The 12,310-nt window shown below is 35.2% G+C and overlaps 1 protein-coding gene across 1 annotated transcript; it reads left to right on the top strand.

Annotated features, from left to right (window-relative positions):
* The first annotated feature begins 6,510 nt into the window (after positions 1–6,510).
* On the top strand, positions 6,511–9,861 carry LOC144443131 (beta carbonic anhydrase 1-like). Its single transcript, XM_078132502.1, has 4 exons — positions 6,511–6,641; positions 7,416–7,640; positions 8,548–8,775; positions 9,622–9,861. Exons 1-4 carry the CDS (start codon positions 6,540–6,542, stop codon positions 9,859–9,861), a joined length of 795 nt encoding a protein of 264 aa, XP_077988628.1. The 5' UTR covers positions 6,511–6,539.
* Positions 9,862–12,310: the final 2,449 nt, after the last annotated feature.

Genomic DNA, 12,310 nt, shown 5'->3' with positions numbered 1-12,310 from the left:
TGCCTTATAGGGTATCTTTGCTGTGGGATATTGCATTATGGGAGTCAGCAATAAGCACTCAGATGCGAATATTCATGGCACAACCATACATATATTACTTCTTCTGACTACCATGGTGCAATGACGCACAGCAAAGACATCCTCTAGAGATATAAGACCAACATTATAGTTTATGACAATTTATCTTTTTCCTGGAGTGGTGCCCCCTTTAATGACACAATGTATCTATTGAGGAAAGCAATCTGTAAATCTACCTTTCATTCATTGCACATGACTGGTTATGTTTTGATTTAAGTTTCCTTCTCTCTTTGTATCTTTTCTTCTTAGATACTGCTTTCTGACTGGATTTTCTGATGTGTCTATCTGAAAGAGCGGTTGATTTCCTCGTTGACCTTCTTCTTCCCAGTTTCTGCTTCTTTCTCCTTCTCTTCTTGTGACCTGCATTGCTATGGATATTCATCATTTCCTGATGTGTATAACTTTGACTCTGACTTGATTTGTTCAAATCATCTTTCTTTTTACCTATCAACACCTCATTTTTCATTTCTACATCAGTTGCCATGGCATTATTCACATCACTTTGTTTTTCTTCATCGTCTGCATCAGTTGCCATGTCATTATTCTCATCACATTGTTTTTCTTCATCATCTTGATCTATTGCCATGGCATTGTTCACATCACTTTGTATTTCTTCATCTACGTTTGTTGCCATGGTATTATTCTCATCACATTGTTTTTCTTCATTATCTCCATCTGTTGTGATGGCATCATTTTCATCACTTTGTTTTTCTTCATCTCGTGCCATTTCAAGTTGGATTACTTTAGTCATGTGCTCAATCTCTCCAATTGTTTTTCTTCTTTTGATATGACCTCTGACCTCTTCAGACACCCTCCTTTTCCTTTTAGATCTCTCCGAGTTGTGACATTTTTCACTTTGATCACAACTTTTCCTTTTCTTGGCCGACTCTTTTGTAGATGTATCTAATTTTCTTTTGTGTATCTTGTTTGATTCATTATTATGTGACTGGTTATATATCTGGAGACCTGTGATATTAAAAAATTTAAAACTTATTTCAATACAATACAATATTGTAACAATACAATACAATAACAATACAATACAATATGATACGATACAATACAATACAATACAATACAATACAATCCAATCCAATACAAATATTTATTTTTATTTTTGCCTGATTCATTTTTACCTTCAGTAAGGAAGCTTTTGTATTAGGGGTTGAAATGTCTGTGCGTGCATGTGTGTGTGTGTGTGTGTGTGTGTGTGTGTGTGTGTGTGTGTGTGTGTGTGTCTGTTTGTGTGTGTGTGTGTATGTGTGTGTATGTGTGTGTGTGCGTGTGTGTATCTATGTGTGTGTGTCTATGTGTGTGTGTGTGTGCGCGCGTGTGTATGTGTCTATGTCTGTCTGGCTCTGCGTGTGTGTGTGTGCGTGCGTGTGTATGTGTGTGTGTGCGTGTGTGTGTCTATGTGTGTGTGTGTGTGTGTGTGTGTGTGTGTGTGTGTGTGTGTGTGTGTGTGTGTGTGTCACCATTTTCTATAAAATGACTGGCTCAATTCAAACGAAATTTTGTAGACGTGTTCCGTAGGGTAATGGCAAGAACTGATTACGTTTTGATAAACATCCCATGAATATTAATGAGCAATTTATGTAATTAATGGTTTTCGGTAATTAGGCTATATCTCAAGAGTGCACGCTTCAAATTCAATATAATTTGGTACATTCATTTGCGATACCAAAGCGCAACTGTCCTGAAAATATTATCGATTTAGCTTTTAGTTTTAATAATTTATTGGCATATTTCGGTAATTAGACGCGGTGACCACATAAACAAAAGTTGTTGTTTCTGGTCAGGAAACGTTGTCTAAAGTGGTGTGACAATGCAAATTTTATTGTTAATTGTTCATGATAAGTTCTTTAGTTGTCTTCCCTGAAGTAGCAATTGATTTAGGGAGAGTTATTTTGTGTTTTCCTTGGATCTGCATGCTACATTGGCTGGACAAACACAAGAAAAAAGAAGATCGAGGTAGGGTATTTAAGTGATGCAAACTCACCAGAAAACAATTCTTCTTTTTTTCTTGGCCTTAAAATAGGTTTACAATGGGCGCGGGTGTTCACAAACAGGTGAAATATTTATCATCGTTTCAATTTCGTCAAATATGGACATATCATTTTCAAATTTCACACACTAATGCGCAGATAAATAAAGATAAATCATATCTTTTTAGATTTTCGATTAGAAGTTTAGGAAGTATTATATTGACCTCGAACCGTCTCCTTTTTACTATGTTCTTTTCCGATTTCTCCCGATAACAAACTACCACTGTTTGTTGCAAGGCTTGTACATAATCGTTTATCTAGCTCAGTATCTCAGGAAATAAATACACTCTCACATATTTATCAAGTGTATTAATCTATAATTTATACCAAAATGTGTGTGGTCAAAATATGGAAAATAGATTAAGCCTAGCCTACGAAGAAAATTTTGCAACAATGTATCAATAATGGTGACCTATACCTTGACCTCTATATAATTAGTGTACAGTGAGGGCACACCACTCAACAAAATCTTGACAATTTTCTCGTAGTGATTAAAGGTTGTCAAATAGTCTACATGCGACGAGTAGACAAACCGATTGTAAACTCGTGGTGAGACAGAAGGAAGTTCAACACGCACATGCCGATGGTTGTGTTAGTGCAGCAGAAACTTATAGGATTTGGAGCAGATGGTATGTCTGTCGGTTGAAATAGGAATGTATACACTTTACCCAATGACGAAGTAGGGCAATAATATTGTGTCACTTCACTGTATTAAAGTTGTTAAACTGTTACGATGCTTACCATGAAGTATGTAAACTTTCAGATGCGTAATTATAGCAATGTTATGTGGGTTTGAATTTCATTTATTAGTTGCCATGGAAACGGGTGTGCATATCCCGAGTATGTAGGGGATCACGAAGCCAAGTGAAGTCGAGGATGGCAAGCTTTCCTGTGCTGTGAATGGGAGGCGGGCATTTGAACATCATTTTTGACAAGTAACTTTCATCGAAATTTCTGAAATTGCAAGACTATACCCTTACGGAAGGCATTCAGTTTTTCATCTGGTCATAATTGTGTTACAAATTTACCTGTTATCTGGACATAGCAGTCTGGTGGTACCAGCATAAAAAGACTGGTATCTACTAGGAGATGCATTACCACATCATCACCCACTCTGTGAAAAGTCAAAAAAAGAATTGGTGCCAAGTCATAACATTTTAGTCTGTAAGGTATGCCATGATGGGGCGCCCTCACACATCGGTCAACCTCTCTCATGTCAGTCGTGTGAGAGGAGGCCAGTGAGGGCTGCACGACACGATGTATCTTAACATATTGTTGATAACATATGATGCTGCAAATCAAGTGCCCTGACTCACCTCTGTAGCATTGTTTGCCCTGACTCACCTCTGTAGCAGTGTTTGCCCTGACTCACCTATGTAGCAGTGTTTGCCATGACTTAGTCTGCAGCAGTGTTTGCCATGACTTAGTCTGCAGCAGTGTTTGCCATGACTCACCTCTCTAGCAGTGTTTGCCATGACACACCTCTGTAGCAGTGTTTGCCATGACGCACCTCTGTAGCAGTGTTTGCCCTGACTTAACTCTGTAGCAGTGTTTGCCCTGACTTAACTCTGTAGCAGTGTTTGCCCTGACTCACCTCTGTAGCAGTGTTTGCCATGACTTAACTCTCTAGCAGTGTTTGCTATGACGCACCTCTGTAGCAGTGTTTGCCATGACTCACCTCTGTAGCAGTGTTTGCCCTGACTTAACTCTGTAGCAGTGTTTGCCATGACTTACCACTGTAGCAGTGTTTGCCCTGACTTAACTCTGTAGCATTGTTTGCACTGACTCACCTCTGTAGCAGTGTTTGCCATGACTCACCTCTGTAGCAGTGTTTGCACTGACTCACCTGTGTAGCAGTGTTTGCCATGACTTAGTCTGCAGCCTACTGGTAGCAGTACTAGGTTGTTTGGACTGTATGTCTGTTCTGGTTGGCAATATAGGTAAGTCACTGGTTTCTCTGTATGTCTACAAACAATTCAATAACATCATATATGAACATAAATTTAACTAAATTTAGCTGTATTGATATTATGTTACAAATAAATCTAGAAAAAAAAGCTGATGAATTTTACTAAAAGAGCTCTTGAAAATGACATCATAGAGACCATTGTAAGTTGTTGACCTCAAAATCAAATATCGTAGCATTTGAGTATCAACACTTCTCACTTCTCAAGCATAATTCATAAAAAATTGGGAACAGTAATGGCAATTTGGAATGTTTTGACAATGACAATAATGACAATAAATTGGTTTGTGCACGGTATAATAAAACTTACCTCCCTGTAATCTCTACATAAGATATTCCCCTTTTGAGTCTTGTTTTGGAAAATACGCTGAAACAAAAAAAGGGAATACAACTTTTCATAATTGATATAGCATAATACGATACATTCATTCATAACAAGCATAAATTTGTTTAACCACTATAGTAAGTAAGAACACAAATTTGACTAAACTCTATCAAATGTAAGAACATAAATTTATCTGAATTCTGCAACATATATAGACATAAATTTGACCAACCAGAGATAGCATATAAGAAATCAAATTATACTAACCTCTATAGCACGCATGACAACATCATTTTGGTCAGAGAGTTGTTGAAATATAAACTGTCCAATAAACTCCTTATTTACACAAACTATGGTATACTGTAGTAAGTGTTTATATCTGAAAAAGTCAAATAATAATATATAAGATTGGGTTACCTGTGTTTTTATACTCTTAGACACTCTTTTTAACACACTGTTATCCATTTTACTGCAGTATCTCTTATTTCAACTGTTAAATTAGTCTTTTCAGGAACCTGAAGACAATATATACGGATTGTTTTATATATATATATATATATATATATATATATATATATATATATATATATATATATATATATATATATATATATATATATATATATATATATATATATATATATATATATATATATATATATATATATATATATATATATATATATTGAATTAAAGTATCATTAACATTAAAGGTGGTAGATAAAAACAATACATATTCATTAATATTTATCTATAAGGTAATAAGCAGTTAGGACTCAAGAATATTCATTGCTCATCTGATGTATATACATATTTGCTTAGTACCATGAAACAGTAGTGGACCATTGCTAGAACAATGAAGGTGAAAAAGTGTTTCAGTTTATAGTGTTTCTTGACAATCACACTAAATTTATGTCATGTGGAATCATGAAATGACTCTATCTCCAGAACCCATAGTTTACGAAAATACCTTTATTTTGTAGAGCGGTGTTTCCCTTTTTATAACAATGAAGTTAACTTACTCTGGTTTATCATCATCTTGTATCAAGACTGGCAATTGGTGATTGCTATCCAGTGACTTAATGTATTCAACCAGTGTTGTCATTTTCTTGTACGTTGTTTTTATGACATCCATGGCTTTATTTCCAGTAGTATTTATATACAGCTACATCTGTTTGTAGTCAAGTAAACGGATTATTTTAATTCAGAAAGCATGTCCAGCCACTGTTAGATTAAAAACATTGTTTTACACATGTAGATAGCTATGAATAATGTTTATTTAGCTTACCACAATTAAATTAAAATTTGTTCTCCTGTAGATTATTTTCATACATCCTAAATTATGTGGTATAAGTGCTGTCCACCCTTCAGTACAGTAGCTCTGTATATTGTTTTAATAATGGTTATCTATAACAAGCACCTCAATTTTGTGCTTAAAATACAACTAGTAGTAATAGTATTTCTTCTGTACCATAACCAGTAATGTGCTGCATTGTTACATGGTGAGTCACAACATAACATATGAAATAGAAATTAAAATAAAAAGCATTGTATACAAAAACAAAGCTACAATTTAATATTGCAGCTAGTATATGTGCCACCCTTTGAAGTATATTTATTAGCTCTTTTGTCTAAAAGATGGAGGGGTAGGGGGTAGGGGTTCTGTTTAGTCTAAATTCATAAACTGTGGACACAGTCACTTCACTTGATATCGATACTAGTAGCTTCAGTAATGCTTGTGCCCATAGAGCTAAAGCCGGAGTCGGAGGTCAATGACCACGTTCAAATTTCCCGCGTATAGTGCACAGTATAATTTGTCTTTGACTAGTTACATTATTAAGTTAAATTTGGTATGCTTCATACTAACTTTAGTGTTGATCCGTCGAAGCTTGAAGCATCTTGTAGAGTTCTCAGACGCGGCGCCCGGACGGCCTAAAAGTTTAAGGTCAAAGTTTATATGAGACTGCCTAACACACATTTAAAGAGGGAAATGTATCAATTGTGCTAAAGTTAGGTGTTCCTAGATGACCTGTGTGACGTAAGGCACATGGTGATATTCGGGCAGCTGGACTGATTGATACTGTAACACCATTATTTCGATTCAATACAGAATCACCTTGTGAAAATGCCCGGAATGGAGAAACTATTGAAGGGGGTACTTCGATACCGTGCTGGTGTCAAGCAATATCTTGTACCACAGTTCAAAATGGTGAAAGACAACCCCGAGGTACGTAACAATCTGCGTCTTGATGTATTCACGATCAATGATTTGATGACCTAGACCTCTATATCACCTCATAAACATTACATGTACTCGTATTATTAGCCCATCATTTGACAACTGGTATATTCTTATCACACAGTTTATCAATTTATTGATGAATTAATCAGTCTAAATCCACGTGGTATACACAACCAATCAAACAGTCGATGAACGAGGTGCTGATGCAATATTGTGCCGTTGGTTCAAATGTCAAAATTTAACGTATCATAGCTGCGATAATTGTAGCGTTTGATGTGATTTTGAGGTTTTTTTCGTCTGTTTTTGTGCCATTTTTCGTTCCGAAACTCAAAATATACGTGAACATACAGACCTTATCAATCTGACCCAGTCATCTGATGATTGCAGAAGCAAGAAACTCAGTATATATTATATGTGTGTGTGTGTTAATTATTATTTTATATTTTATCTGAGTGGCTAGATTCAATTATTTTATTTGTTTATATTTGACTGTTTTCTAGCTTCCAATTCTCTCCAAGTTTGAAATATTCATACTTGTACTTGTCCAAAGTGAATTGGTCACATGATTTGTTGTTATTTGTAGGCAAATAAAAATGTATTTATTCTGATATTCATTCATTCATTCATTCATTCATTCATTCATTCATTCATTCATTCATTCATTCATTCATTCATTCATTCATTCATTCATTCATTGGCTCATTCACTCACAAATGACTCTCAGAACACTATTACACTCCAGCAATCTTTTCCCTGTAGCCAACAGCTATAATCTTTACTTGTATGGATAGTCGTATGCTGCCAACCAGGTTTTGCCAGACCAATGTGGGAGATATGTTCATTGTACGGAATGCTGGTAATCTGATTCCACATTCTAGACTGTTTGGCAGTGAAGGACTAAACACAGAACCAGCGGCACTAGAATTAGCATGTGTTATTAATGATATCAACCATGTGATTGTGTGTGGTCATTCTGATTGTAAGGTAAGCCTACACCCTCATGTTGATATGGATTAGATTGTGTGTAGGAAAAATTGGTACATGAATTATGATGAATTACAAAAAAAAATACAAAATGGGTGAAAAGTATGTTATTGCATAGACATGATATCTCTCTCCAACATACCATAGATGAGAAGTATTCTAGTTTATGTAAATGGTTATTGTATAACAGAAGTGATTTGTAAACACACTGGGTTAACATAAGTAATCAAAATATTTGTGCATGGTGACGTTTCAATACATGGGGGAAATGGCAGGTACAGGTGCAGACTGGACTAAATGGTGATTATTTGTGTCTACTGTACCCATTTTACTTTACATATCACTTCATGTACATAACATAAGTAACGTACTACACTTGTTTACTTTTATTTGCAATATTAAGGTAACAACCACAGACTTGATCAATGTTGTTTCACACTTTTTTTTTTTCAAGTAGGAAAAACATAGTGTAAAAATTATCATGAGTGAACAAAACTGACTGTTTACAGTCAAAAGCTCCCAGCTTATCAACAGCGCCCTCTATCGATCTATGTTTCACAGGTTTTTTTTCAAGTGGGAAAAACATAGTGTAAAAATTGTCATTACGAAATAAAACTGACTGCAGTTAAAAGCTCCCAGCTTATCAACAGCGCCCTCTATCTATGTTGTTTCATACTTTTTTTTTTCAAGTGGGAAGAACATAGTATAAAAGTTGTCATGAGTAAACAAAACTGATTGTTTGCAGAACTTTAAAAGCTCTCAGCTCAAAGTATGTTGTGTGCATTGTGTGTATTGGTTAAAATTTTACTACTTAAAACTTGTTTTATTTATTAAAAATCCAACCCAGTTCTCATTTACATGGCCACCTTGACTTTGAATTCTTTTCACCATATCTTGTTATTTGAAGGCTATGAATGCACTGTATGATTTGAAAGACAACCCTTACCTGGACAGAGAAAAGCAACCCTTTGGAGCCTGGTTGCGTAGGTTTGGAAATGCCAGCCTTACAAAGTTTGAAAGAATTGAGATGGGATTCAATGGCCCTCTGGAGTTTCAAGGAGAAACTCAAAGACATAATTTTAAGGCTTACATTGATCCTGAAAATAAGTTTTCACTTGTAGACAAATTATCACAGGTAAGTATGTCAACTTTGACCTTGGAACATATGACATTAGCAGAAACAACAATGGATTTTTCAGGCTATTGTTGTAAACTGAACCTCCCAAATTTATGTTCAGAACCTTTAATTTGATACACTATCAGACAATGGTTCTATTGGCTATAGAAATGTGAAAGGATATCCAAGGGTACTATCTTGAGTATGGCAAAGATAGTTCTTTGAGGAACCTTAAAATTAAAATATTTTGGTCATACAAGAAACTCTGCAGACAGGACAGCAGTCATTTTCATTCAGGTGTCAATCAACTATTATTTATATCAACATCCATATCAGAGAAAGGCTGTTTAGTCAGACTTACCATATCTCATATATTTATATCTTGTAGTCAGTGTTCATTTTCTCCTGTAGTATATTTCTCTCAATAACATCACATCGTCGCAAACCATGGCCTGTTTTACGGCAACGTTCTTAACGAGCCTCCCACAGGTATATTTCAAAATGTAGTGGTAGAAATAATAACTCTGGCTTGCGAGAATGTAACATCATTTATCTGTGTCCATCAAACTCTAATGTTCATTTTCATTTTGATGAAACATTCAAATATGGATGAAACTTCTCCAAACATTCTTGTAACCCCTACCCACAGAAATGAGTTTCCTTGCCTTGGCCCTGACATTCCCCTCAGATAAGGCTGAACCCAACTGCAATTAGGAACTGGACTATGTTTTGAGTATATATTTCAAGGTATAATGCTATGAACTTGTCAACAAATTGTAGGACTTTATTTTAGGCACCAAATAACAGGACAAAAGTGTTCGGTCTATGTCTTAAAACTAAGGAGACTCATTTTCTTTTCAACAGGTAAATTGTTTGCAACAGTTACAAAATATCAGTTCCCATGCTTTCCTGAAGGACCGACTTGAAAGTGACAGGGTACGTTTACATGCCATGTGGTTTGATGTATACTCAGGAGATGTTTACCTCTTCAGCAGGCAAGAGAAACGCTTTGTTGAGATTAACGAAGGCAGCTATGAAAAATTATTTATTGATTGCAACCATCCACGATGTAACCATGAGGTAGGAGACAAAGTGGCGACATAGTATGGACAATAGCATCTTACTAAGGATTGGTTAATATGTTTTTTTTTTTTTAATTCAACATTTTTAGAGTAATTGCAATGTGTAGGATATATGAAGTCCAATGCAATGACAGATCACTTGAGTCTACCTCAGCATTGTAATTTGTTTTATGGAAAGTTTTGTAATATAGTTGATATTCATTCATTCAGTATGAATGTTAATGGCTTAGAATTTATCGTCTAAAACTTGAACACAGAGTCATATTTCCATACATTGTTGAAAATTAAACTAAACCCATGACTGGAAAAAGATCAGTTGATAATTTACATGTCATAAGCTCACCAATAGTACATCATTGCCCACTGAGTACAAGGAGTACAGATTATTTAGTTGACTGTGTGGTAATATTGCAATGCAGTAAGGCTTCATGATGGGTTTCAACAAACAGAGATATTAAAAAACAGAGGTAGTCAAACCAGAATGATATTCAAAACATAGGAATATTCAAATCAGATGGATATTCCAAAACAGAGGGGATATTCAAAACATGGGAATATTCAAATCAGAAGGATACTTCAAAACAGAGGGATATTCCTACTAATGTAAAGTTTACAATGCAGCTGTTCTCTTTTCAACCACTAGAGGGTGTTATTCAATGCAAAAATCTTTTTAAGTTATTTGCAAGTATAGGATCATTGAGAGGTCATGCTTGTAATATCTGTGAAGATTAATTTCCACAGTCTACCAAATTTACATTTGATGGCCCAGAATAAGACATGTAGCTCATGTGTCAAAGGACAGTAGTGATTCATGTGTCTTATTGTTGGCTGTCAGTTTCATTAAAAAAAAAACATGTACAGATGGTTTCATAAACCATAATGTAACACAATCAGTAATATGAGTATAAGTTATCTAAAATACACAAATAGAGGCTTTTCCTAGACATCTGCAATGCAACTATATGTAGCCCAAGACTGAGGAACGCAGGACACAATACATATGTTGTTTATTTATCCTTAGCAACCAGTTCTGTAAGCCATGAATGAGACTTACAATGCTGTTAGGGTAGCATAGATGTCAGAGTATAGGTTGAATAGATATAAACCTTTAACAAACCAAGTTGAATGCATTCAAGCAAAAAATGTGGTATTTATGCCCCAGTCACTCTCTATCACAACAACTATATCATTTAGTTTTGCAGTGCTCAAAATATGGATCAAAGCATTCAAAGTTGCTATTATTTTCATCACATTTTGCTTGTGGTGGTATTATTAGCTTAGTCGTCAATATTTCATTCACTTGGAAAATACTCGTGACCTGTAGTTTTGTCACCTCTCGTCTTACGACTCATAGTGACAAGGTCCCTCATAGCAATTGTATTTCCCTTGACTAAATGAATTACAATATATGGGGATAATATCTAATATCCAAAACATATTGTTATCATATAAAAAATTGAGCCAGGCGTTCTTCAGGTGTACCAGTCTTTTTTCATATTGCAACACATCACCAGATACCATTGTGATTTTTCAATTGTAAAATGGTCCATCAATATTTACTGTGATGTCTTACAAGGTGAGATTAGAATTACAATGCTGGTAGATATAGTATTATTTTAACATGCATCAATCAGATTAAAATCCGATGTAGGGTGCACTTCGCGATTTCTTTTAGGCTGTTACATTTACTGTTGTTTGTTCTTTTGTGAGCATTCCTTGCATACATCTGACACAATACCATAGGTTTTCCTGTACCAAATCTCGTATTTACAGGTATCCAATTACAATCCATCTTACAATTCAACACTCAACATTCGAAATTGAAAGAAAGAGAGCACCAAACAATAATGATAACATCGTTGTCTGTATTCTTTTCTCATGCTCTTTTTGAACAGAGTGCTCTGAAGAACTTTATACCCGTATGTTTCAGTGCATTAGGCATTCTCATTCAATGAGTGAATTCACTCAGCACTTAGATTTGGTATGGGAGCGCCTATGGTGTTGTGTCAGATGTATGGAACAAAGGCTCACAAAAGAACAAATGACAGTAAAGGTAACATCCAAAAAGAAATAGTGAAGTGCACACTACATTGGATTTCTATCAGATATGGCTTGCATGTCAGATTGTAAGTTCTTGTGACTATGTTTTAATGATCCCATTTATTGAGTTTAAAGTAAGCATATCCAAGAACTGTTGATCAATATAAAGTTACTTTTTGACTTAAGAAAGACCTACAGTACCAACTCACATCACACAGAATGTCTAACTTTGACTTGACCTTAGACGAGTCTGCCAAAATTTAGAGTCCTTTGTCAAGTCACCAGTCAAGAGCTATGGTACCAACTAATATGACTTTTGACCTTTGAACTATTACCTGACCTTTGACCTGACCTTACATCAGATGAGTCTACCAAAGTATAACTTTGCCCAATTTGTATTATTTCATGTTTTTTTTTGTATTTTTGACTAA

Source organism: Glandiceps talaboti, chromosome 12 (assembly GCF_964340395.1).
Source record: "Glandiceps talaboti chromosome 12, keGlaTala1.1, whole genome shotgun sequence".
Lineage (NCBI taxonomy): Eukaryota > Metazoa > Hemichordata > Enteropneusta > Spengelidae > Glandiceps > Glandiceps talaboti.
Note: the sequence above shows the minus strand (reverse complement) of the source record. Positions and strands in the feature narration are given on the sequence as shown.

Bases quoted from the DNA above. Each gene is read 5' to 3' on its own strand.
- LOC144443131 (XM_078132502.1), top strand. From the start codon at position 6,540: ATGCCCGGAATGGAGAAACTATTGAAGGGGGTACTTCGATACCGTGCT. The intron at 7,641-8,547 runs GTAAGCCTACAC...TGTTATTTGAAG, and splicing joins GTGGTCATTCTGATTGTAAG to GCTATGAATGCACTGTATGA. The intron at 8,776-9,621 runs GTAAGTATGTCA...TCTTTTCAACAG, and splicing joins TTGTAGACAAATTATCACAG to GTAAATTGTTTGCAACAGTT.